This window comes from Magallana gigas, chromosome 2 (genome assembly GCF_963853765.1).
Source record: "Magallana gigas chromosome 2, xbMagGiga1.1, whole genome shotgun sequence".
NCBI classification, from domain to species: Eukaryota; Metazoa; Mollusca; class Bivalvia; order Ostreida; family Ostreidae; genus Magallana; species Magallana gigas.
In genome coordinates, this window is record NC_088854.1 from 39,762,832 (window position 1) to 39,788,715 (window position 25,884).

The window sequence follows — 25,884 nt, forward strand, 5'->3', positions numbered from 1 at the left end:
CCAAGTCTACAAATGACTGACAAGAATCTGTCAAGCATGACCTTGCTATTATTAGGTCGTAAACATCAAGGGGGATGGGAGGGGGGATGGAGGGTTGCAGACATGTAATAAATCTCATCATGATATGATACTGTGATATTAAATGTAAAACATGGGATTAAGTACTGTAGTATCCTTAAGCACTGGATTACTATAGATTAATATCGATTGTCAATGACCCATCACATGGAACACACTATGCATTTCAGACTCTTTTAATCAAGGGCAATAATCCAAAGATACATTACATACAGAGTTATTGTTCTTACATATAATCATTACATTCCTCCTTTTCTTAAATTTAAACATAATTCAAATTTATTTGAAATTTAAACTGAAATGAGTTTTAACTTTAAAGTCCAAAATCAAGATAAAATTCACTGAAATGAGTTGCGTCAAAACTTTTTAAACAGTCCATAAAATTTTCACTTTATGTCAAAACAAAGTCTTTGAACCGATCCGGTAACTTGTGTTGCCGAACTGGTCTTGTACGCACAGAGTCTCCACGGTCTGTCTCAATCTTCTGGTCATCGTCCATGTCAGTGATCTCCAGGTCGTCCCCATCATCTGGTAGTTCACTTTGTGGAAGATCTAGGTCAGTCACATCGTCTGCATCATCAAGTGGAACGCTACCGTCAATCTCCAGATTTTTCACTTGCTTTACGTTCCTGCGATATGTACCTCCATGTGGTGCCTTCAGCAAAACTTCATTTCCTGTACGTCCAACGACCTCATATGGTTTTGTCTCAAAGGCAGGTGAAAGTTTATTTTCTTTTGGCTGCTGAACCAACACTCTGTCTCCAACTTGTACTTGGCTGTATTTTGCGTTTCTACTCTTGTCTGCATATTCTTTCTCTTTCTTCTTTTTTATCCAGTCTTTAACTCGGATATCTTCCTCATCTCTCTCTGGAAAACTGGGAATCTTGGTCTTCACTGGATATCGGAAAATGAGTTTGTTTGGTGCAACTCCAGTTACTGTATGTGGTGTGTTTCTATAAGCTGATAGAAATTTTGGTAACTCCTTTCTCCAATCCTTTCCCTCAACATGAGCTGTCCTGATAGCCTTGAGTAAGGTCTTGTTCTGTCGCTCGACTTCTCCATTAGCTTGTGGCCAATAAGGTGTGGATGTTTCATGGTTGATGCCGTATTCCTCTAAAAACTTTTCAAATTCTGCTGAACGAAATTGGGCTCCATTGTCACTCCTCAGGGTGTCAGGAATACCATATCGAGCAAAAATCTCCTCCAAACATTCAATGATCTTGGTTGATCCTGTGTTCTTCAAAATAAAAGTTTCAAAGAAACGGCTGTAATAGTCCACATACACCAATACTGATTCTCCTGTTGGAAACGGTCCCATTAGATCAATTGCTGTTGCTTGCCATGGATAATCTGGAAGCACTTTACGGCGTAACGGCTCAGGTGACGATGGACCTCCTACTACTTGACATGCGTAACATTTCTTGCAAACACGTTCAGCATCACTGTCAATCTTTGGCCACCATACTTTCTCTCTCAGTCGTTGTTTGGTTTTAGTGATTCCTTGGTGTCCCTCATGAGCAGCGCTTAAAACTCTCTCCCTCAAACTGGTTGGAATCACAATACGTGTACCTCTGAGGATCACCTTTCCTATGCTGCACAGTTCAGTTTTAACGGATACGTAGCTTTCCTCACAATCTGTCCAATTTCCAGTTAGTAAGGCTTCCTTCACTCGGTGTAACTCAAGATCTCCAGCGGACTCTTTCTCCACCTCCTGAATCGTCAAGGTTCTTGGTACGGCTTGCAGAGCCACGAATCTCACAAAATCCTCTGATATTTCACTTGGTGAGGGTGCATCAGATTTATATATACACAGTCGAGAAAGTACATCAGCAACATTTTTGTGTCCGGGAATATACTTTACTATGAACTGAAAGGGTTGGAGTCTCAATACCCATCGCTGAATGCGTGCACACGGGTTTGATTTCTTGCTGTAAATGAACTGTAAAGGCTTATGGTCTGTCAGCAAATCAAACTCGATGCCATACAAATACATGTAAAAGCGTTCACACGCCCACACCAGTGCTAGGGCTTCTTTCTCGGTCTGCGAGTATCTTCTTTCAACATCTGTCAAACTTTTGCTTGCAAAGCAAATAATACGGGGCTCTCCCTGTTGTATCTGTACTAACACTGCACCAAGCCCCACAGGACTGGCATCCGCTATCACTTGAGTTCTCGCTTTTGGATCAAAATATCCTAAAGTCTCAGCTTTCGATAAACTTGTCTTCAGCTTTCGGAATGCTTTGTCTTGTTCAGGACCCCAGGTAAATGGTTGGTTTTTCCTCGTCAAAAGTCTCAACGGTTCTGACAGTGATGCGAGGTTTGGAATGAACTTTCCACAATATGTAACCAATCCAAGGAAACTTCTGACTTCTGATGCGTTTGTTGGTGGTCTAGCTTCTACTATAGCTTTCACCTTCTCTCGGGTCGGGTCGATTCCTTTGTCTGATAAGACGTGTCCCATGAACTCTAGTTTTCGGAGACGAAGTTGACATTTTTCCTTATTAAATGTCAATCCCTTGCTGCCTAATTTCTCAATCACAGCTAGCAATCTGCGGTCGTGCTCTTCCATTGTTTTGGCATGTACAATAATGTCGTCCGACATATTTCTCACTCCGTCACATCCATGAAGTGCCTGCTGAATGGTGTGCTGATAAATCTCAGGTGCAGACGTGACACCAAAACTAAGTCTCTTGTAGCGAAACAGTCCAATATGAGTAACAAAAGTGGTAATGTCACGAGATTCATCAGCTAGCTCCAATTGATGAAAACCCCACTTAAGGTCTAACTTGCTGAAAATACAACTCCCATTTAGCTCATGCAGGATCTCATCAATGGTAGGTATTGGATGTCTCTCTCTAATAATGGCCTCATTAGCTTGCCTCATGTCCACGCACAGACGAATATCTCCAGACTGCTTCGGTGTGACAACAATAGGGCTGACCCAAGATGATGGTCCCTCAACTGGCTCAATGATATCCATGTCCTGTAACTCCTTGAGTTTTGCCTCAACCTTCTCCCTCATAGCGAACGGAATCCTCCTGACTTGCTGTGCTACAGGGGTAACATTCTCATCTATATGTAACATCAACTTAAAGTTCTTTAACTTTCCCACACCATTAAAGTACTTTTCATATTTGGTAAATATACTGGCTTCTGACAGGAAATTTGCATGTGCCACCTTCAGAATTCCGAGCTCTGTTGCTGTTTTATGTCCTAACAGGGCCTGTCCTTTACCTTGAATCACAATGAACTCTGCTTTCACTGAAGAATTTCCCACTGAAATGTCTGCCATAAAGCTTCCTAGGGTGTCCAGTGGTTTTGAACTTCCATACGGATAAAGTTTTTTACTAGATCGCTGTGACGTACATCTTACTCTTTTCTTCTTTAACTCCTCCCATAAGGAGTGATCCAGTACGTTACAACTAGCACCAGAATCGACAATCATCACAATATCTTCTACTCCACCAATATTTGTGGTAACGGTTGGGTGATACGGTCCATTGACTGTAAGTGTTTCAAGTGTTTCTTGTGGGTTATCCATAGACAATGTAAATGCATAAGCTTCATCAGAATCCTCCTGATCTGTTGTGTCCACCAGTCTAACTCGTGGCTTCGGTTTGCTGCGTCCGGAATATTTGTGACTATAATTGTGAGTCTTTGGTGTAAATGATTTACAGCACTTAGCAAAGTGATCAGGCTTGTTGCATTTAAGACATTTTTGACCGATGGCTGGACATGCTGGATCTGACTTAATGTGTCCTCTTTGACCACACCTATAACAAGTTATACTGGAGTTCGGTTTGTGTTTTCGTACACTTACTTTATTCACAAAAGCTTCTGAATTCCTTCCTCCTTCAATTCCGGTAGCTTGTTGTTGACTTTGTTCAAAAGCCCTTGCTGTAGTTAACGTTTGCTCGAGTGTCAAATCACCCCCTCTTTCCAGTAATTTCCTACGTAAGTGAGATGATTTGCATTTTTCGATGACTTGATCCCTAATATGTTCGTCTGCATTGTCAAAATTACAATGTTGCGCTTTCTGTTTCAATCGAGTCACAAACTGATCCACACTCTCTGTCGGTTCTTGTGTCATCAAACGAAATCCATGCCTTTCGAATGGTGTGTTTACTCTAGGCCGGAAGTAGTTGTCAAGTTGTTCCATAGCTATGTCGTACACCGTCTCATCTCCATCAGGTTCGCGAGCCGCGGGAAATGTGAAATATATATCTTGCATCTTCATACCTCCGCAATGCAATAATAATGCTCTCTTCTGTGCCGCATTTTCTATCCCTTTACCGATAACAAATAACTCAAAAGCTCTGCGCCATTTTTGCCATCTGACCCCTACCGTAGTCGGTTCTCCATCACAATCAAATGTAGGAATTCCCCCTAAATCAGTCGTAATTAACTGCGCCATTCTAAATCATAGAGTCTATTCACAATCCTCGTCGCCAATGTAGTATCCTTAAGCACTGGATTACTATAGATTAATATCGATTGTCAATGACCCATCACATGGAACACACTATGCATTTCAGACTCTTTTAATCAAGGGCAATAATCCAAAGATACATTACATACAGAGTTATTGTTCTTACATATAATCATTACAAGTACCACTTGTAATGAAATCTTCAAGCCTAAATAACTTCAATATGTAAGGGGAGGTCCCCAATTGTTTTCTTCATGTACATGAGATAGAAACTCTTGTCTGTATTTATTTATCATCTATTATTAAGAAATCTTACAAGATAATTTTTTCATTATCATTTGAGTTCTTCACACCGTAGTGTAAGGTGTAGCCTTCTTAATCCTATTGCATCATAGGTCAAGCCTACTCTGGCAGGTGTGTGTGTGTGTGTGTAAGATTAAATAGGACAGAGTTGGTGTCAGTGGCCGCTTGTTACAAAAATGAATAATATTTACAAACGAAATTTACCAGAGCATTTTTTTTTCAGCAATAGGAATTTTATTTCTTATACTCTAAGATGTTTATCAAAAATGCATGTATTTGGATCTGACAAAATTTGTGTTTCTTTTATTCTCTAAATAATATGAATTTGCTTCAGAAAATGAATGTAATTTTATGACCCTCATTGTGGAGTAAGCAATTTTTTATTTTTTTTTGTATGGGTAGATACATATATTTGTTGTTTTTCTGTAGCACTTAGGCTTGGACATACATGAACATGCAGCAATGATGAATGTAACACGATCACAAGGGGGCCGGAAATAGCATAGTTCCTTGTTAAAATAGTCTGGTGATGAGTAGTTGTGAAATGTTAACACCACAACATGTAACTCGTGAATGCCTGATGCAGTACTCTCTCTCTCTCTCTATATATATATATGTGCTTGAGTTGAAGACATTGTGGTTCACCATCATGAGAACTACACAACAACTAGCATGGGACTTTTTTTCTAGTATGTGTCATACTGACACGATACTTGATTGAGTCTTTATTGTGGATATGGACAGATGTGATTGATTCTTAAGTAGTGATCTCTCCATCTGTCCGAGTGCATTACCACTAGCTAGCTTGTTTTCTTTATTGGTCGATGGTGTTTTCGAATCATTAACATTTGTTTATAATAAACAGAGTGTGCCAGTTATTGTACAGTTGTATTGAGAACATATGTAGTAAAATATGATATTTCAGTGAAGTTTAATGATTGATGAAAAGACCTACAAAATAGAAAATTCCATGAAAGTTACCTGAAACAGAATCCCAATTTCAAAGTCATCCCTGCATCCGACTAGTAAAAATCATGAAAAAAGTTAAATGATTGAATGTTAGTTAATCCACGAAAATTAAACATGTTAAAAGTAATATCAGCTGCATTTATATATTTTTTATTTGCAAAATTGTATTCAACAGAATCAGAAAAAATATGGTAATTATAAAATTCTTTCGTTTGGAATTGCCTCCCGGCTGCCTCATTGAAATACCCCCCGCTGATTAACTTTTATTAGCAAAAAATAGAGAACTTTTTTAATACTATATAGGGTTTTTTTTAACCAATTTTTTAACTTGTTAAACTACAAGTTTGAAAAATATAAAAAAAAAATTCCCTCCCTTTTCTTGGGTCTAGAAACTAAATTCCAAACAAACGTTTTTTTAAGGATGACCTGACAAATTGCTTTAAATTATAGAAATGTGAGCTGCATCATAGTATTTATAATGTATATTAATATTCCATTGGCTTGTACATGATGTAGGATGATTTGAAATTTGTAAAATATCAAAATGTCATAAAATATATCAACTGTACAATAGAATTGTTTGAGATGATAGGTTTGTAGAGTGTACATTTTTAATCCTTTCTATCTCTTCCTGTCATAAATTTAGTATTACATGTATTATAATTGTGAATTATTATAATTATTATAATTGTGAACATGATTGTATTAGGGAAGTTAAAAAGAATATTTTATTTTTTTGTTTCATTAGAATTGGGTTAATAATATCTGTATCCATTGGTATATGAATAGAAGATTTTGTCCAGATTAAACAAGTTTTCCTAAAACCATTGATTCTGCCAATATAGCTCATCCAAAAATTCGCAAATAACAGGCGAAAAAACCAGAGAAATTAGCTCGTTCAATATTAATTAGTCGTACTTTTATCTAGAGAGATGTTACCATTGGTTACAAGATTTCATCCTATAGTTTTATTTGTGATCTAATTCATGGTTAGATTTATTACAAGAAAAACATATACATAATTATGTATATATATGTATATATATAAAATGACAATTGCTCCTCATATTGCACAGGTGTCTTATAATAATATCAATCAACTGTTACATTTCAGAATTACTTTTGAAAAAAGAATTTTGTGGGAAAAACAGCTATAGATAAACTTTATTGTGACAAACACCATGGGTGTGTATGAAAGGAAAATTAAGTGAAGAAAACGTGATGAAATGATCGATGCTTCAAAATAAAAAATTTACATTTGCAAATGTGTTTCCTTATATGAACCCATAGAGTAGTGAAAACGTTCAATTTTGTGTGAACTTTGAGAATTTTAATGGAGTCAAAATAAGAGTAATGTTCTGGAAAATCAAAAATATAAACCTGTGTACGTTTTGTTCACTATTATTTCTAAAGTTTGTTTTGTTTTCAATTGATGCAAAACATGGGGGTTAAATAAACCTAAACATTTGGGAGATAAAACCAAATAATTCCCCTCCTTAAACCTTCCCATGATGCATTTTGGTTTGTTTTTTTGTATGCCTATAAAGATATTATTTTTATTTACTTTACTTCACTTTTAGAGATGATCATTTCTACTGTTTTAAATATTTGAAAGTTTATAACTTTCTAGGATAATTTGTTTGTATGGAAAATTATTTGATAATGTATTAGCAAAAAAAATCGGACCATGCAGCTTTAAATACAATGCATAATGTGCACACCCACCCCACTCATCCCCACCACCGGAAAAAACCTCACTACAACAGAAAAATTAATCACAGAGCAGAAATATAGTGAGAATATACTGCTGAATATAGCAAAAATGTATATGTAATACATAGAGTATTTCAAGAACAAGAATGGTTCAAGATTTGTAAATTGTTTTCTTCTGGCTCTGTAGGATGACATGAATCTGACGGAGGAGAAGAAGGCGCCCCTCCGAGCCTGGGACATGCCCATGAAGAGGAACATGTTGACTATGCAGGTCACCGCAGGAAAGGTAGCAGCCTGCTCAGAACTACTTGTTTGAGACTTATATTGACATTATTTCCTAAACATACAATCAATTAACTTTTTATTGATATATTTTTTTCCCCCATCTTTTTACAAAGTAGAGCAAATTTTGTGTGTGCATCAATGAAGAAGCATTGACTGTTTGCATGCAAAAAAAATAGGACTATTTATAATTGATGATTGAACCATTGGAACATACATGTATTTGTAGATAATATAAATACTGTAAAGCAACTATTATTCACAACTTTTTTTTGCGATTTACACAAGATGAACTGGCTCATTGCAATTAATTTTCGTGAGCAAGCCTTATCCACACCTGTTTTTGTATTACAACTATATAACAAATACAGGTCCACAGTGAGAAATATTCTCAACTCTTGGAACCTCACAAAAATTTCTCACATACGAATAAAAGTTGGTTTACAGTAACACTGATATTTAATAAGACCTTCCTGATTAATGATATTATTTCCCCAACTTTTGATTGTATTTGTCATATAGTGGTGTTTGAACTGGACAAAAAAATTTACCAAAAGCAATTGAGAAAAATTTTCTGTATTCTTTACTATTTGGTATAAAGGTTAAGATAACAGTTTCATTTCGATCCCTTTATTTCAGGCTAAACAAAGGGATCTTGACACTCCCCAGAACTTTGTGGCAGAGGTCCGTAACGCGGACCTGAAGGGGGAGAAGCGTCTCCGTGTATTGGAATCCCTCCGAGTTTCTCTGACCAGTAATCCTGTCAGGTGAGTACTAGCTCAAGAGCCCAAAAAACTCTTTATTGGCCATTATTCAAATGCATATGCTGCATGTTGTAAAAGTGAGTAAGATTCAAAACGAGTTTGCCTGAGTTATATGACACTGAACCTGGCTCTTTGGACATAGAATTTTTAGGAGCTTGCCTTTTTTTCTTAGTCTCATTTTCTGATATGTATTCCTATTATAAAAGTGAGACAAAGATCAAAAGTGAGCTTGTTCAAGTTTTATTGCCAAAGAGCTTGGTCTCTAATGAAATACAAATATTTTCTCTTGTTTTCCTCAACCAGAATTTGTTTTTCTCTATTATTCCAGACCATATCAGCTAATCAATGTGTTAATTCTTTTAAAAAAAAATTTAATATTGAAAATTTTTTATGTTGCTTGCAGTTGGGTTGTCGACTTTGGTCTCGATGGTTTGAATGGAATTCTCCGAAATTTAACATACTGCTGCGATTCGTGAGTAAACATATTGTTGTATGGAATTTGAAGATTCTAGAAGTGCTTAAATCAACAACCTTGCTGCATCTGCCTCTGTAGTCACAGCCGTTCTCCCTTGTATTGAAATGAATTCTAGCTGTGAATTTGTTTATTAAGAAAGGAAATAGCTGATGCATTATGATTATACTTTTAACCTTCATTGCTGTCGACATCATATACATTAACAAGTACATGTCTTTTTTAACACAACATTTTTTCCTAGAGCGACCAGTTGTGCTCAAAAATGTTTTGTTTGGGAAGTTTTCCCCAACTGCACCCATTATACATGTACATGCACATGTATCTGATCAGAATCTTTGAAGATACAAAAAAATGAAATCATTTATATTCCCATTGAATATGTGTTTTGGGTGTTATAGAATTATATGTGCTGCAATTCCTGCATGTTGCTTTTACAGTAAAACAGAAAGGAAGAGTACATATGAATGTGTCAGATGTTTGAAAGCTTTCATGAACAACAAAGTAAGTCACAATTCTTTGTCTACAATTTCACGTTACTCAAATTCCAACGTCATATTACCAGAATCATTAAGATTTTCTCACAAAAAAGCTGGGGGGGGGGTTTCGTTTTTTTTCTTTTGGTTTTTTGGGAGGGGTTTTTACAAGTTTCTATTTCATTTTAAATATATCTTTTTACATTATGTAGATCAGCTCCATGCTTTTACAGAGGCAATTTAGCTCAGATTTACATATACATCTTTTGGCGTATTTCAGTTTGGGCTGATGCAGATCATCAATCATGACGAGGCCCTGACCATCCTTTCCCGAACAGTGGACCCCTCCGATCCCACCACCATGTTGGAGGCTGTTCGACTTCTAGCTGCCATATGTCTGGTCCCTCCTGATGGGTAAGGTCTTTGCAGTTAACTTGGGGCCCTACTATTACAAGATAGAGTCAAGGGATCACTTATCTTTATGTAACTATTACTGTACACAGGGAAATATTCGCCCATGTTTTATTATCGCTTCTTTCGCCCTTGTCAGTGGGCAAATTTTAGACTGGACGAATTACTCTTATATTGTCTCTCTTTAAACTGAACTTTGTCTGGGCGAATTCAAAACGGAGCAAAAAGGTTTGCAAGTGAAGAAGGGAAAAAATAACAGGGGGCAAAAATAACCCTTTATACTTAAGTTCCAGATTGAAATCTTCCTTGATCAAATTAGTAAAGTTGTCATTTATTTTGAGATTAGGTCAAGTATCAGCTCTACACTCAAAAACCTTCATAGTTTGTAATTTAAAAAAAAAGACCGCAATTTAAAAGATTCGGGATATAAAGTTAACCAGCTGACTGTAGAAAGAGTCATCATACAAGACAAAAGTGATCAGTTTATTTACAACATGGTTGAGTGCACCTACTGTACTTGTATCACTTCCAAGTAGAAAATAGTCTTACGTTAATTTAGTATCCATGCTTATGCATGTAAATGAGTTAATTGCTTCAAAGTCATAGGACATTACCAGTAAATTAGGGAATTGTTTTGATATTATTGATGAATTAGTTGACGTATAACTTGTATTACTCATGGCTTCTAAAATGAGAAAAACAATTATCATGATTGTGAAACCAGCTGTGAATTAATTAAAGAATTAAAGAAGTACTCAAGAAACAGAGAATGGTAAAAGGTTAAAATGCTGAAACTTTGTTGTTAAGTTAACACAGAGTGACTTGTCGTACATCTGTGGTCAAAATGACCACTATTTAAATTATGCAGGACTAGGAAAGTTAATGAAGAAATTTTATGCTGCATTTGCAGCAATATAATTTGAAATTGATTTAGAACAACATTGAGTTACATCATTTGTAATTGGGATATATGTGGATGAAGAGGAGTTATAAGTTACCATTATCTATATAGCCTCCTCTTAGAAGAGAAAGTGGAATATTCAGATTTTAATTATTTCTCAGAAGATAAGAAAAATCCCCAAAACAAACATGTTTTGGATGAAAACATATGATGTGCAGGTACATATAGATGTGTTAATGTATTTACATGTAAAATTCTATATGAGATGGATTATTTAATTAGTGATGTTTTCTTCTCTCTTTTCTAGGCATGAGAAAGCATTGGAGGGTATCACAGTGTGTGGGGAGATCAGAGGGAGGGACAGATTTATCCCGGTCATTATGGGGCTGGGGATGAGGGATAACCAGCCCATGCAGGTGGCCTGTATTCAGCTGGTCAACGCCATCGTCAGCACTCCCGATGATCTGGACTTCCGACTTCATCTACGCAACGAGTTCATGAGAACTGGTCTGATTGATTTGATTGGAGTAAGTTAGCTTACTTCTTATGAAAAAGAAATCTTATTTTAATTTTTTTTTCCAAAGAAAACCCTAAATAGATCAAGTGTTAAGGATATACTGTAGAAGCACATATTTTCGTTGATTCATACTGGCAACAAAAATAACGAAATTAAATTCTCAACGAATATTCCTGCTTCTACAGTAGTTCACTGGGTTTTGGAAGGAATTGTTGTAGTAAAAAAAATCATTTCAAACAAGTCAGGAGTTTTATGTTAATGAAATGGTACCTCTGGGATGATTACAGTCACTGAAGAGTCAGGAGGATGAAGAACTACAGACACATCTACAAATCTTCAGTGAGCATCAGGAGGAGGATTTTGAAGAGTTCTCACATCGCTATGACAATGTCAGGGCCGAATTCGAGTATCCTTTTCGCACAAACTTTTTATATTCATATAAAATATACCTGTTATATGAAGTTTTTGTAGGGGCTGGGATAGTACACAAGTTTCTTGTATATAAATATTTATAAAAAATATAGCTGATTTATGTGGGTTTTTAAGGGGTGGAGTTGCACAAACATTTGATATTTATATGTTTGATTTCCGCTGTTGATATTGTTACACTGTATTCCTGAACGTTCCCAGAGATGCTCAGCAGTGTTTTACTCTAATTCACAACTCTGTGAAGGATACGATAGCGGAACCCTATTTCCTGTCCATTCTTCAACACTTACTCTGTATCAGGGACGATATGTATTCAAGGTCAGTGCAAGCAAGACTTTTGAGGTCATTTAACTATCATGTTTTTACAATTACCATAAAAGATATTTTTTATTGTGCTTTCAGCTGAATACATTTCTTTCAACTTTGTTTCAGGCCGCAGTATTACAAATTAATTGAAGAATGTGTTACCCAGATAGTTTTACACAGAAATGGTGCTGATCCAGATTTTCGACATACGAAACGTTTCGAAATTGATGTTGAACCTCTTTTAAGTAAGTTTCAGATTGAATTTCTTTCCTTCCCCATAATGATTTTGTGGCACATATCTGCATATAGGCATGTAAATTAATGATTTTCATGAAAAAAGTGAAGTAATATAGAGATTTTTTTTGTGGTCTTCCGACAGGTAATTTAACAGAAAAGTCCAGATATGAAGATTTTGAAGGCAGCATTAGTGAGGTCAATAATAAACTGGAAACTGCCCTCACCGCAAAGCAGGAGTCGGAGGCCAAGGCAATGACCTTGGAGGAGAAGGTCAAACAGTACGAACAAGAAATCGCTGACATGAAAGAAAAGGTATTGTATGATTGTTTAAAGCTGCTTGGTCCAATTTTTTCGTAATTACAGTATCAAAATTTTGTTCATACAAATCATTTATCTTAAAAAGTTATGGACTTTCTCCTATTTACACCAGCAGAATCAATCTCCTTTCGAAGTTAGAAATATTCAAAGTAAATAGAAATAATTTCTCTTTGGGCAAACGAAAATACAAACCAAAATGCATCACGGGAATGTTTAGAAAAGGAAACTGCATGGTTTCGTCCCCCGAATGATTAAGGTTATTCAACCCGCATGCTATGCATCAATTGTAAAGAAAGCAGACTTTAGAAATATTGGCAAACAAAACGTACAGTCACATGTTTATTTGTAATTTGTCTGATCATTTGTCTGACAATTTAGACCTTTATTTAAAGCGATGTCAAATTCGTAATACAACCATACCCGTCTCGTCGTCAGGGGTGAAATTTAACATGAGGCGAAATAACGTGGTACCTTTTAATGTCGTTTGTTTTGTTAGCAGATTTTGTACGTATTTTTCTTCATTGAAATTTAGCTTAATTGACTGGGAAAACTACTGCAATGTCTATTATTATACATATACGAAGCATAGCCATCGTTTAAAAGCGTGCATAAAATTTGATATAAAATTGGACCAAGCAGCTTTAATGTATATTTGGAAAACAAAAATTTGAGTGTAGTTTATCTACAGTGTTAAAGTTAATTACACTATTTGTTGAACTTCAATTTTTGTGATTTTATTATTAAGTCAATCTTCAAGTTGAATGTACATCAAGGTAAGATATGCTCCAACATGTGTTATTGATAGACAATTGACTTTGAATTTACAGTCAATTTTACTGTCCATGAAAATTGGTGTCTTGAATAAAAATAAAACTGCAGTATATCATTATTTGTGTACATAGTGCTCAGTGCTTTATTACATGTATTACTAAGTGAATTTTACATTTCAGATCAGACAAGGCATTGGGGACACGATAATGGCTGGTAAAGGACCAGGAGGGACAGGTGGAGCCCCGCCGCCTCCCCCACCCCCTGGTGGGGTACCTCCCCCTCCTCCACCACCCCCTCCTCCTGGTGGTGCCCCACCCCCACCACCTCCACCACCTGGTATGGGACCTCCACCTCCTCCTCCACCCCCAGGGGCACCCAGAGCTCCTGGAGCGCCACCTCCCCCTGGGTTTGTCAGTCCACCTTCTTCTTCAAACAAGTTGCCATACGGAATGAAACAGAAGAAGAAATATGAGCTAGGCATTCAAACAAAACGCATCAACTGGAATAAGGTTCGTAAAGCTGCAGGATTATTTAATTTTGTATCTGGAAGGAATGGTTTGAATAAATTTTTGCATCATAGTCAGAAGTTAATGACGATCCTTGTGTGACTTGTAGGTGCAAGCAAATAAAATGGATAAAGAGGCATTCTGGGTCAATGTTCATGAAGACAAGTTTGAGGACCAAAATCTGTTTGAAGGTTTACTGGAAAATTTTGCTGTTGCAACTAAAGGTGATTATTGGCTTGATTTAATCCTTGATTGAAATCATTCTCAGGTTTATAACTAATTATACACAATATTACATATTAATGTTTATAAAAAGAAATATTGGTGAATTAAGGTAATTATCCATACGTCACAAAACAACGTCTGACGTAATTCACGCGTTATTACGTCTTATCCGTGCCCGATCTAATTGAGACCGAACGTTAAAAGGTGCATTTCAAAACAAAGAAATCAAGCTGACATAGAAGTTGATTCAAAACAAAGATATCAAAAATCCTGACAACTGCAATCAATTAGGCCTACCGGGGTATAAATCAGCGAAATAACATGACTGGGTTGTGTCGATTGTGTTCTCGTTTTGAAAATATAGACCGCTTACTTTTGCATAACCATCAATCCAATATAAGGTTAAATTTAATCCAACTCGTTGAACATTTAAAATCCCTGAAAGTCCATAAACATCCAAAATGAAATCCTGACCGAGATCTATATTCCAGTGCATAAGGGAGATAAAAACACAAGGGGAAATAATTTGACCTATATCAAGACATCTTTATCCTATTCGCTTAGATTTATTTTCCACCCCAAAAAAAGTTTTTAGAATTAAAATCATGCGCTGAAGAGAAGTTATTTCATTATAAGAACAGTCTTTAAATTAAAAACAGTAAAAAAAAAGTTTGAATAGAGGTTTTGTCTTGAAGGCATATATCAGGTATTTAGCATTATCAACACATGTGACTGCAATTTCTAAATACCGATCTCAATCCATTATACTTACCAATATCCAAAAAACCATCTTTTGCGATTAAAATTATACAGATTAATCAACAGTTTGTTTAAATCATGTTTTCTATTTAACAATAATCAAAACATATTTTTTTAGAGTTATAAAATAATAAACCTATGCACAGTTTTATTTTTTACAGATCTTTTTTTCAAAATATATATTTTAATGATTTTACCAAAAATATGCCAATTGTGATCCTGTAAAGGCCGGTCCCTTGGGTAATTTTATTTCCAATTGATTAAGGGCGTTAAGGTGTAAATAATATCAAAATTTTACAGAATTCTGTACGTAAGTAAAATTATAAGAGCATAAATTCTCTTTGAAAATTTATTCATTTTTATCCAATTTGTATGCAGATTTATCTATCTTTTGATAAATAAGCAAGTGTAACATAAAAATTTTTGTTTTGAAATAATAATTTCTTTATTTTACATAGGATATAAGTCAAAAATGATTTTGTGAAAGTCAAATTTCAGGCTTAGGCTTACATTCTTTATGTATGAGAAAAGCGCCATTTTCCGCAATCGGTTCTATTTTTAGCAACGGCCCTGGCTTTTATAATACCGATGGACCAGCCAACAGGGTAAAATTTGATAAGAACATATCCTCAGATACACGTTTGAAAAATATAAAAAATTCTGTACGCATTTTATTTATCTAGTGGGTTATGGACCATTACCTTAAATGGAGTTTTATTGATCAATAAAGTTGCTTTTTGATATCATGAGATTTTTGCATATCAGACAACATAACCTTGTACGTGTAGGTAACGGTACTTAAGATTTTTCTGTAAATGTTTAGCAGTTATTGGATTTTAATGTAATGATTTTTTTTCACCTCTCAATTACAACGCCCATGAAGTGTACTTCTATAGGAAATGGTGAAAATTAATCTTACTGAATTTAAGATGTACATGTATACTCAATTGACAGACATGAATATTGTGAATTATTTGTGAAAAAAAAGATGGGGAAACTAAATTACACTCCTACATGTAGATTTAATTAAGACAATTCGTGAAAGTCTCCGCACAAAAAATTATTTTTGCAAAGGATACCATTTACCATAAAGATATGGGACAATAATTGTTCATAATTTCAATTGATTAAATTTATTTTGTTATAATGTTATAAATTATTGCAGAGAAGAAAAAGGATATGAATCAGCAAGAGGTAGAAATTAAGAAGAAAGCTAAGGAACTGAAAGTACTGGATCCCAAGTCTGCCCAGAACCTGTGTATGTATCTAAATGAAGTGCACATAAACTCTTTGAGGTGGTATTGGACACCTCCATATTGTGACATACTTCCTATCAAATTAAACAATAAAATAATAATGATTTAGATTAATAAAACATTTTCTTTCCTAAAATTGATACCTAACAGTGTAGAGCAGTGGGTTATAGTGTTAACTACAAGTCGTGAGTTCGAATCATGCTTGGGCTTTTACATGTATGATTTTTACCTTTTCAAAACTTTTTGAAACATGTTTTGGTCAAATATAAAATTTGAAAATTCTAAACCAGTTGTAAGTATTTTGATTATAATGTACTTTTATTCACATTAATATTGACAGTTGTCCAATACCACATTAAATGCTTCAGGCATTTTTGAGAGGGTATATATGGAGAGTTAAATACAATAATGCTGGACCATTTTCCACCTTTTGTTAAGTGTAGACCTGACCTGCTCTTGTTTATCAAGATTTTCAGTATTTTAAAGCATTACTTACATGTATACTGGTATTGTCTGCTGTTTAAATGAAATGTTACTAGCATAGAGCAAATAAAATGTTCTGAAACGTGAGTGAAAACCACATTTCCCCCTTTTTGGGTCACACGCATCTCCATGTACTGGGTACCAGGAAATAAAAACTGTGAAAAATTGGTTATTAATTACTTAAAGATATACTTAGTTTAAAAGGTTAAATGTATAAAGGACTGCCATGATCATGAAATAAAACTGTGAAGAATTTGCTGTTAATTAAGTAATCAGGCAGATTAATAAGGTAAATAAGTTAAAAAGGACATGTAAAAGAAAGGGATAATTGACCTGCTTATTAAGATGAAAAACATGACACAGATGTTACCGTAGTTCCAGCATTTAATTTATATTGCCAGCACCTGAAATTTATTCAGTGCATCATCTCAGTACATGGGTATGCAAGGGATTTACAGATGTTATACTTTGAATAATGGGCAGACAGGATAATGTATATTATGATTTTCATGGCAGTTTGCAAATTTATGGACACGTGCGATGTTCCTCAATTTTAGATAATTTTCCTTAATAGATTAATTTTTCTTTATTTTGCATGGATTTAAACCTGTTAATGCCCAAAAATTCAAGGTGCTTAACCAGGCTATTTTTTGCGTTAGAATATTTTGAATTTTTCTTTTAATAGCATGCAAAATGCAATCACATAATTATTATCAAAGTCATAGTATAATATTTTCAATCGAAACTATACATTTAAATAGAAACAGATCATATAGCATTGAAATATAAACATAGAATTGTGTAGTGAAAATTTTCATATTGCAGAGATAGGAAAACAGTAGAACATGTAGAAAATAATGGAAGATAGGTCACTTCCTGATAATCCATAGATAAATTATTCATGTATATATGCTCCAGTAAGGAGATTTTTATGCATGTTTCTCTAATGGTGAATACAGTTGAACTATGATATCTCAAATACTGATATCTCAAATGCATTGGATATGTCGAAGTGATTTATGTTAAAGTCCCAACCACTTATTTTTTTTAGGTAATTTACCCTTGATATCTTGATTACTCTGATATCTCGGAAGTTTATAAACAGTCCCAATTGGTTCAAGATAACAAAGTTTGACTGTATTGTTTAACTCTCTTTCTTTGTTTAACTTTTTCTTGTAGCAAATTCATTACCTGTAAATTTTATCTTTTTATGAATCTGATCTGTTAAAATCATTAACATGTGTATGAAGAGAAAAATCAGAAAGAGAAAGGTATTGAGTTTGAGCTGTAGATTGTTATCCATGTACATGTCTTTGTACAAGTGTAGATTTATTTTGTAGAGGAACAGTTATATAAAGGTGTCAAATAGAACAAGGGTTGTTAATGTAATATTTTTCTGACTTCAACAGCAATTCTCCTGGGTTCCATCAAAGTGCCCTTTTCTGAAATTAAGCGCCGCATCCTGGAGGTAGATGAGGAGAATTTAAACACCGCCATCATAGAACAGCTGCTTCGGTACATGCCAGAGCCGGAGCAGATGAAGCAGATAGCCAGCCTCAAGGACCAGTACCAGGACCTGGCCGATCCAGAGCAGTTCGCTGTAGAGGTAGCATTCATGTTATGTATAATTGTTTAAATTTAACTTTTTTTTTTTTTAGTGCACTACTCTTTACTCGTGTGTCCTGCAGGCTCTCAAAATGGCCTCAACAAATTTTATCATATTATTTTATTATTATGATTAGCATGTCACTTTGCATTGTTTATTGTAAACCATCTTTTATTAGCTTCAATTTTGCGTTTTGTGATTCACAAGTTGTAAAACTGTTAATAATTATTGTTACCAAGCCTTTGTACACTAGAGACTTTAAAAGGACTAGTGCAATGAGACAAATATTTGTGATGACAAGTTTATTAATTGCATGAGTAATGACAAGCTGTTTTTTGTTGTTTTAGATGTCTAGTATTAAGCGGATCCATCCTCGACTTAAATCCATGCTTTTCAAGATGTCATTCCCAGAGATGGTTCAAGACATTAAACCTGTAAGCTATATATGGAGAGAGAGAGAGAGAGAGAGAGAGAGAGAGAGAGAATTTTAAGGTCTTGTCATATAATTCTAAAGTAAGTGGGTATAAAATATCTTCATTTTCTTTCACTAGGATTTGGTTGCTGCAAAGGAGGCTCTGGAAGAAATTAAAACCAGTTCTAAATTTGCCAGTATATTGGAACTGATTTTACTCATGGGTAATATTCTGAATACAGGGTCCAGAAATGCCCAGTCCATCGGGTTTGACATCAGTTTCCTTCCGAAGGTAAATTTTCTTACTCACCTTGATATGTTGAAAGGATGGATGGGGGTACTTTAGTATCCTCTTTATCAAGGTTGGACTGCTCACAACAGAATAGCATTGACCCTATAACGATTAAATTTTTATGAGGGTTAATTCAGTTGAAACAGATTTATCAAGAAGTTTTAACATGTACAGGACTTAACTTGAATGCTGAGGAGACATGATTTTAAAGAACATAAGGATGAAAATTACATTTTCATACACATTGATTCTGTTGAATAAACATTTTCAAAAAACTTCTGTAACATTAGGTTTGACCTGTACCTGGTTTTAGTTGCAGAATACACTTTACACAGTCCTATATGTGTAACATGTACATGTATTATCTTAAATGTGTTTATTTTTTATTTACGTGTCAGCCATTGAATTTTGTTAGGGGTTTATTCAACTTTTAGATTTACAAAATTTTGACAAGATGAGCCTTAAAAGGTAGTCACTGCAGTTACATTAACAATATTTGTAATCCATATTTTTATGCTTAATATTAAATGACATTTACTTGAAAATTGATAATCTGAAGTACACATGTATATATGCATGTACTTATTACTGATGGGAATATTGGAAAACAAATGCTCATAAACATTGGTACTTTAAAAATCTGCTCTTTAAACAGTTTAGGGCAATGAGAATGACAGTCCATGTTTCAAGATATAACTTCCTAGTACATTTGTAAAATCCTGCATAATTCTACAATTTCAGGCATGGAGCAAAAATCACTTACTTATTAAAAGCACATGCTTATTACCGTACATGAAATAAAAGTGAAATTATTTCGAACAAATCTTAAAACAACATTTTTTTTATGGTTGCTAGTTTCATATTTTATAATTGGATGAAATCTTGTGCATCTTCTTAATCTATTATTAAAGTGATGTGTGAAAAATTTATGTAGGCAATGCTTGAATTAGTAGCGCTAATCCCAAGGATTATTTTCTTTGTAAATTTATATTATTACATCAATTGGGTTGGTTTTGAAAAGTCAATGTGTTTCCTTTTATATTTAAATATCCAAGGATTATTTTCTCTGTAAATTTATACTATTACATCAATATGGTTGGTTTTGAAAAGTCGATGTGTTTCCTTTTATATTCAAATATTGGATGAAAGCAAGAGTTACCCCCCTTTTATAAACTGATATTTAGAGAATTTCTATTAAAGTTCAATGGATGTGGTGGAAAGTGTACAATGTATTAACAAACATTGCTCAAACTTAGAATTAGGAACAAGTGATGAAATTTTGGGGTCCAAGGAAATCAGTGTGTTTGGCTGCTACTGCATGGTTTTGACGTATTCGTCCAGTCACTTTCCATCAATAAGATCTATTTTTAATGATGTTTTACAGCTCCAGAACACTCGAGCTGCTGATGGAAAGACAACCCTTGTCCATTATCTGGCCCAGGTGGTGGAGGAGAAACATCCGGACCTGTTGCAGTTTACTGAAGAGCTGTCTTATGTGGAGAGGGCATCTCGAGGTCAGCTAGAGTCCTAGGCATATACGTATTACTGTAAACATATCATTTATGGAGGAAATTGGTTTTCAAAGAATTTAGCGTGAATTTGAATTTCCGTTTTTCTAGACACCCCTATTCTTATTCATATTTGCATGGCACTTAGTGATGTTTCTGATTAAGCAGAAGCTGCTTTTCGCCATAAAAGCTAAAAAGAACACACAGCCAAATGCATAATTACTGTATCTTTATGTACTTACTGAACAGTAAAACAATGCAAAAGCAATTTACAATGTGCTAATTCATGTAAGTGGGCTGACTGTTAATGAGTTGATGATTATGCATAAAGATTAATGTTTCTAAGTTAACAAGAGGCAATAATAAGATGATTATTAACGTAATACCTGTACATAACCTTAAAAAAGTACACATTTGTTATTGCCTCATACAAATTGGAGTAATTGGATATACATGTAAAATGTCTCATTTTGATACTGCAGCTATGCGAGGTTAGTTGGTTCAAGTGTTCTAGTTCAGTTTGTATGATTATGACTTTTTAATAAAACTGAAAGAAACCATGCAAGTATGCAAGAACAGTTATAACACACTGTAGAAGCAGAAATATTAGTTGAATTTTGAAATATTCGAAATTTATGTGTATTTCAGTGTCAGATGAAGTGCTGCAGAAGAATCTGAATACAATGGAGAAGTCCCTAAAACAGTTAGAAATTGACATTAAAAATCTGAACAAGTCCCAGAATGAAGGAGATAAGTTCTCTCAAGTGATGAACGAGTTCATTGCCTCTGCCAAAAGCCAGTACGAGGTCATGAAGGGCATGTATAAGATGGTGGACAACTTGTATAAGGAAATGGCCAAATACTACACTTTCGACATCAAGAAGTACGCAATGGAGGAATTCTTCAGTGATATCAAATCATTTAAGGAGTTCTTTGTGGTAAGACTGGTTTGTTACAGATCCTGTATAAAACGTGACAGTTATATGCAACATTTTTCACACAATAATTTTCTATGTCCTTAGTTTAGAATAAGATATTTGTGTAAGCATTTTGTATTGGAGTTTTGACTGTGAGACCGCATTTTCTTAAACTCTTGTGAGAACATTGAAACTTACTGCACATGCAATCTCATTATTGTCTAAGACACCAGACAACTGATGCAGAGAAACGCGACAGTTTGGCTTTCTTATCAATTTCTAAATTGCATTGTTGTAATCAAATTGATAAGTGATGATTAGCAGATTATTATGAATTGTCTGTAAGTTAATTTAGTGACCGAGATTTCTAACTACATGTGTAGTTACACGTGCCAAAAGTATGTTCATTTTCTTCTTATTCTTCCCGTTATATTTCAGTGCAAAAATCTGACTTACCAAAAAGAAAATTTGATGTAACCTTTACTGTAATTGCATATCGAAGATATTTAGATTGATGAATGCTAAATAGATTTTTTTTGTACAATTTCATGAATTATTGTTAAAATAATTTTACAACCACCCATTTGTAAAATTTAGTATTTTAAGCACAACAAAGATTGGAGTTCTCAAAACTCTCCTTAATATCTTTTGTTAAAGATATTATAAAAAAAAAATTGTTGGAATCTTTACAAAGTAATCAATGGTTGGTTTTGATTAAATGAAATTTTTCAATCTTTTAGCAAGCATTAAAGGATAATGCAAAGATTCGTGAAACCAATGAGAAAATTCGCAGAGCTAAAGAGGCCAAGGAAAGACAACAGAAAGAAAGGGCAGCTAAGCTTGCCAGAAAGAAAGCTTTGGTAGACATGACAATAGGTAATACATGTACTTAAAATTTCCCATCTTACATTGAAATGCACTGTGGAATCAGTAGAATTAATGGTGGCTCAATTCTCATGGAATTCGTGGATAATCTGAAAACCTAAGCATCCACAAAATTACAACCCATGAATAAGCACAAAAAAAAATGCAATCCAAGAAAACAGACCCACACAAATTATAATGATTCCATATTATTAAAAGTAACAATTATAATAGACATCAAGTCATTTTGATTTCACAAAGTTTTAATAAGAATCATTGACTTCTTTTTCTTTAACAAATTAACTGATCAAATAAGACTTGAGGTGTATTTTTTTTTACTGACTCTATAACTTGTCTTGCAGACGACAACCAGGAGGGTGTGATGGATAACCTACTAGAAGCTCTGAAGACGGGATCCTGTTTCAACCGAGAAAAACGAGACGCTAAGCGTAAAACTCCGAGGGCAGCAGGAGGTAAGCTATTGACCTGCGGGCTCACCACCAATACTGTTATACAATTAAACAGCCACATTTTCAATGAACACTTTAATTTTGCAAATTTGTATTTCATCCAGCAATTCATAGATTTACTACCTCAAGAGAGATAGTCCACTTGTATTCTGATTACAGAGGTAACACTTAGGTGGGAAAGCTACGAAGTCTCCATGATTGATTGTATCTTCAAGAAAATTTGTTTTTGAAGTCTTTTACATGGATTTATTTTGGGGATATAAACTGGTCTCTGAAGACTTCAGATTATTTTGGCTTGGGTTTTTATGTGATTTTGTTTACATTTTTATAGCAAGAAAACAAAATAATTTACAAATCCAGAGGTGAATCCTTAGGTATCAACAGTCTGCTATTTATTTTTCTACATGTAGAGTTTACATAGACTTTCTGTTTTCTTTGTATATTGTTAAGTATTAGGCTTCATGGTTTTTTCTTTCTCTCAAGTGTTTCTGACATGTGCATCACTATGAAATAGCATTTCATCAAATCCTATTTATCTACATTTTTGTTTAAGTTGCATAGATTTAAAGATCATTGGATGCCGGTGTATGAAGCTGTGCAGTAATATAGCAAGTCATTTACATTTATCAGAACTTAAACAAGACTTCATTCTTGATTGCATGCAGTCTATGCGAATGAGAAGAAACCTTATTACACCCTATACTTGTTATTAAATAACATTTTGTACATAAATTTATTAATATTAAATTACACACATACACTCTGGGTAAAATTACAGTGCAACAAGGTCTTAAAATGAAGACAATTGATATTCACCTACGTGAATTATTTTTTCCTCTTCCAACAGACAGGTTTGCCAATATGACAAGGTCAAGGGTCTGGCAAAAGTCGCTGTTCTCCAGTAATAGTAACAGCGGCTGTGACAATGTGTTCGGTGACGATCCCAAACCGATGCACCAGTCCTGTTGGTTGGTTGACAAGAAAGCTTTCAGTGTCCTGCATGTCAGCCATTTTGAATTTTTAGTTTTATTTTCTCCCCCTCAATGTCAGTAGAAGTGTGATTTATGTTTTGCTTGTTTGAAGGTATAGCATTATGTGTTGATATACCAGAATTAGATGTATTGAAATGAGTTAATCAACATATTTTATCAGGAAAACGTCATTGCATCCTTCAAGATTTTAAAATTTCCCTTGCATCCCTATTATATATATGTAATAATTTATCTAAGGACAAACTTGATTCAGTACAGAATGGCATAAACACGTACGTGCATATTGTTTCCTCATATTTTTAGTTCGTTGGCTTTTCATTGGATCAAAGTTCTGCCCCTTTACATATGATTTTAGACAATTTACTATAAATTATTATTTTTTAGAAGTTTAACTTCATCTCATATTTCCTGTTTACGAATGATTAATATATGTAAACCTAAACACAAATACCATCTTCCCTAGCCAAGGGTTTTCAATCCACTCTGCTCCTCTTTAAAGAAACGGATTGGATCTTAAACCCTTGGCTAGGGAAGATGCACAAATACATGCAGGTTACATGTTTTAACATGATTACACATTTTAATTTTAGATACACCACAATTGAATACAAATCATTCACTGTGATTTGTTTTTCTCTTTTCTCTTCTTTTGTGAATTGCATTGTAAGTGCATCTTTTTATTTGACTGATTGGGTGATTTTTGGGTGACACCCCTCCCTCCTTTCCAGCCCTCCATCATTTTGGTTTTCATTATGTTTGATTGCAGCATTTTACATGTTTTAAAGCAAGAACCAATGTGGACAGTTTACTGTACAGCATGTACATTAAAATCAGCTTATGGTGTAGCTTTCATTTTGTTTTCAGCATTTAAGTGCAATTTATATTTTTAACCATTATCATTTTTGTAACTTGTCAGTTGTTTTTTTTACCCCTTTAGTGTAATATGATACAGTACCACAGGCATGGTATCGCTTCTTATTTAGGCATGAAAATATTTAGTTTGCCAAGCAAAATCTGAATGCTATGTAAAAGGTGAAATGAAGAATAAAATATTGCATTGGGAAAATAGAATTATATCTATACATGTCATTCTCAGTAAAAAAAAAAAATGTGTGATTAGAAAAATTTTATTTAGATAAATTTCTATAATTATTTTAAACCTGTAAATTTAATTCATTATTAAAAAAAAAAAAATTCTGTTCGAGTTTCTATGTCACTGAATGTACCTCATCCTCTCATCATTGTCCACCATCTTTTTACAGCTGAGAGAAGGGCACAGTTATCTAGGTCAAGGTCACGACAGAATCTACTCACCATGGACAATTCAACTCTGATGGAGATCAACTTCAATGACTCTTCTGTGGACACGCCTCCCCGGCCCCCCAGGGGCAAGGACGAGCGGCGGGATGTGCGCCGTGAACTTGACATGAGGACAAACTTAGTGAAAAAAGACCTCAATGACAATGAGGAGAGGAAGCGACATAGTCACCAGGTGGATGATCGGCGGAAGGTGAATCGTCAGGGTAGCGAGGAGAAGAGGCGTAACAGTTGTACAGACAATGGAATGTCGGAGGCGGAAAAACTGCTGGCGAGGCTTAAAGATCTGTAAAATGTTTTTATTTTCGTACATGTACCTCAGTAGTGTGTCCTACATTGCAGTTGCTAGCATTTTATTTCTATCCGCTAAAAATAATATTGGTTTTATTATATGGAAATTTTGTAAAGATTTGTAGTACTGATTGAAATGCATACAATGAATATGTACATTTTTAGCAAGTTATATAATTAGTTGTTGGAGATTTGGTAACATATAAGGTAACTTGAATCAAAATGACTTTTTTTGGATGAAAAAGAGAATTGGTCCATAGCATTGAAACTTAAGGCCAGTTAAGGGTGTTGTTTACTCAGGATTTGAGTTCTCAAATTCGGATTGTTATAAAGTTCAATGTAATGAGTAAAATTTGTTCTAAACAAAAAAAGTATTAATAAAATGAATTATTATTGACAAAACATTTGATATTTTTACTTTATTACGTAATTAGGCACAAACAAAAATAGACTTTTAGCCAAACAGAGGAAATTCGGACTAAATTTTGCAGATTTTGTTTTCCGCTAAAACATTTTGGAAGTACTCTAATATTGAAAGTTAAGATTTTATATTTTAGTCTATATAATTTTTCATATTTTCTGCTGGTTTTACCTCACTTGTTCATTAAAA

At 34.5% G+C, this 25,884-nt stretch overlaps 1 protein-coding gene across 5 annotated transcripts in view; it reads left to right on the plus strand.

The window, feature by feature from the left end:
- The window catches only part of LOC105331485 (protein diaphanous homolog 2), a 28,910-nt gene extending 3,351 nt beyond the window's left edge, over positions 1 to 25,559 (plus strand). Inside the window, exons 3-24 of one of the 5 annotated variants that reach the window (XM_011433706.4) lie at positions 7,680 to 7,778; positions 8,414 to 8,541; positions 8,942 to 9,010; positions 9,451 to 9,514; positions 9,767 to 9,900; positions 11,106 to 11,325; positions 11,603 to 11,721; positions 11,946 to 12,062; positions 12,177 to 12,295; positions 12,430 to 12,599; positions 13,556 to 13,885; positions 13,992 to 14,106; positions 16,032 to 16,124; positions 18,015 to 18,211; positions 18,559 to 18,645; positions 18,763 to 18,915; positions 20,300 to 20,429; positions 21,072 to 21,361; positions 22,081 to 22,216; positions 22,567 to 22,677; positions 23,006 to 23,048; positions 24,929 to 25,155. In XM_011433706.4, the coding sequence (XP_011432008.3) occupies positions 7,680 to 7,778; positions 8,414 to 8,541; positions 8,942 to 9,010; positions 9,451 to 9,514; positions 9,767 to 9,900; positions 11,106 to 11,325; positions 11,603 to 11,721; positions 11,946 to 12,062; positions 12,177 to 12,295; positions 12,430 to 12,599; positions 13,556 to 13,885; positions 13,992 to 14,106; positions 16,032 to 16,124; positions 18,015 to 18,211; positions 18,559 to 18,645; positions 18,763 to 18,915; positions 20,300 to 20,429; positions 21,072 to 21,361; positions 22,081 to 22,216; positions 22,567 to 22,677; positions 23,006 to 23,040 (2,916 nt within the window). In that variant the 3' untranslated portion in view covers positions 23,041 to 23,048; positions 24,929 to 25,155. Of the gene's footprint in view, positions 1 to 7,679; positions 7,779 to 8,413; positions 8,542 to 8,941; positions 9,011 to 9,450; positions 9,515 to 9,766; positions 9,901 to 11,105; positions 11,326 to 11,602; positions 11,722 to 11,945; positions 12,063 to 12,176; positions 12,296 to 12,429; positions 12,600 to 13,555; positions 13,886 to 13,991; positions 14,107 to 16,031; positions 16,125 to 18,014; positions 18,212 to 18,558; positions 18,646 to 18,762; positions 18,916 to 20,299; positions 20,430 to 21,071; positions 21,362 to 22,080; positions 22,217 to 22,566; positions 22,678 to 22,778; positions 22,951 to 23,005; positions 23,049 to 23,521; positions 23,643 to 24,928 lie in introns of those variants that run through there. The other 4 variants (XM_034444341.2, XM_011433704.4, XM_066076543.1 and 1 more) reach the window with 4 other exon arrangements.
- Positions 25,560 to 25,884: the final 325 nt, after the last annotated feature.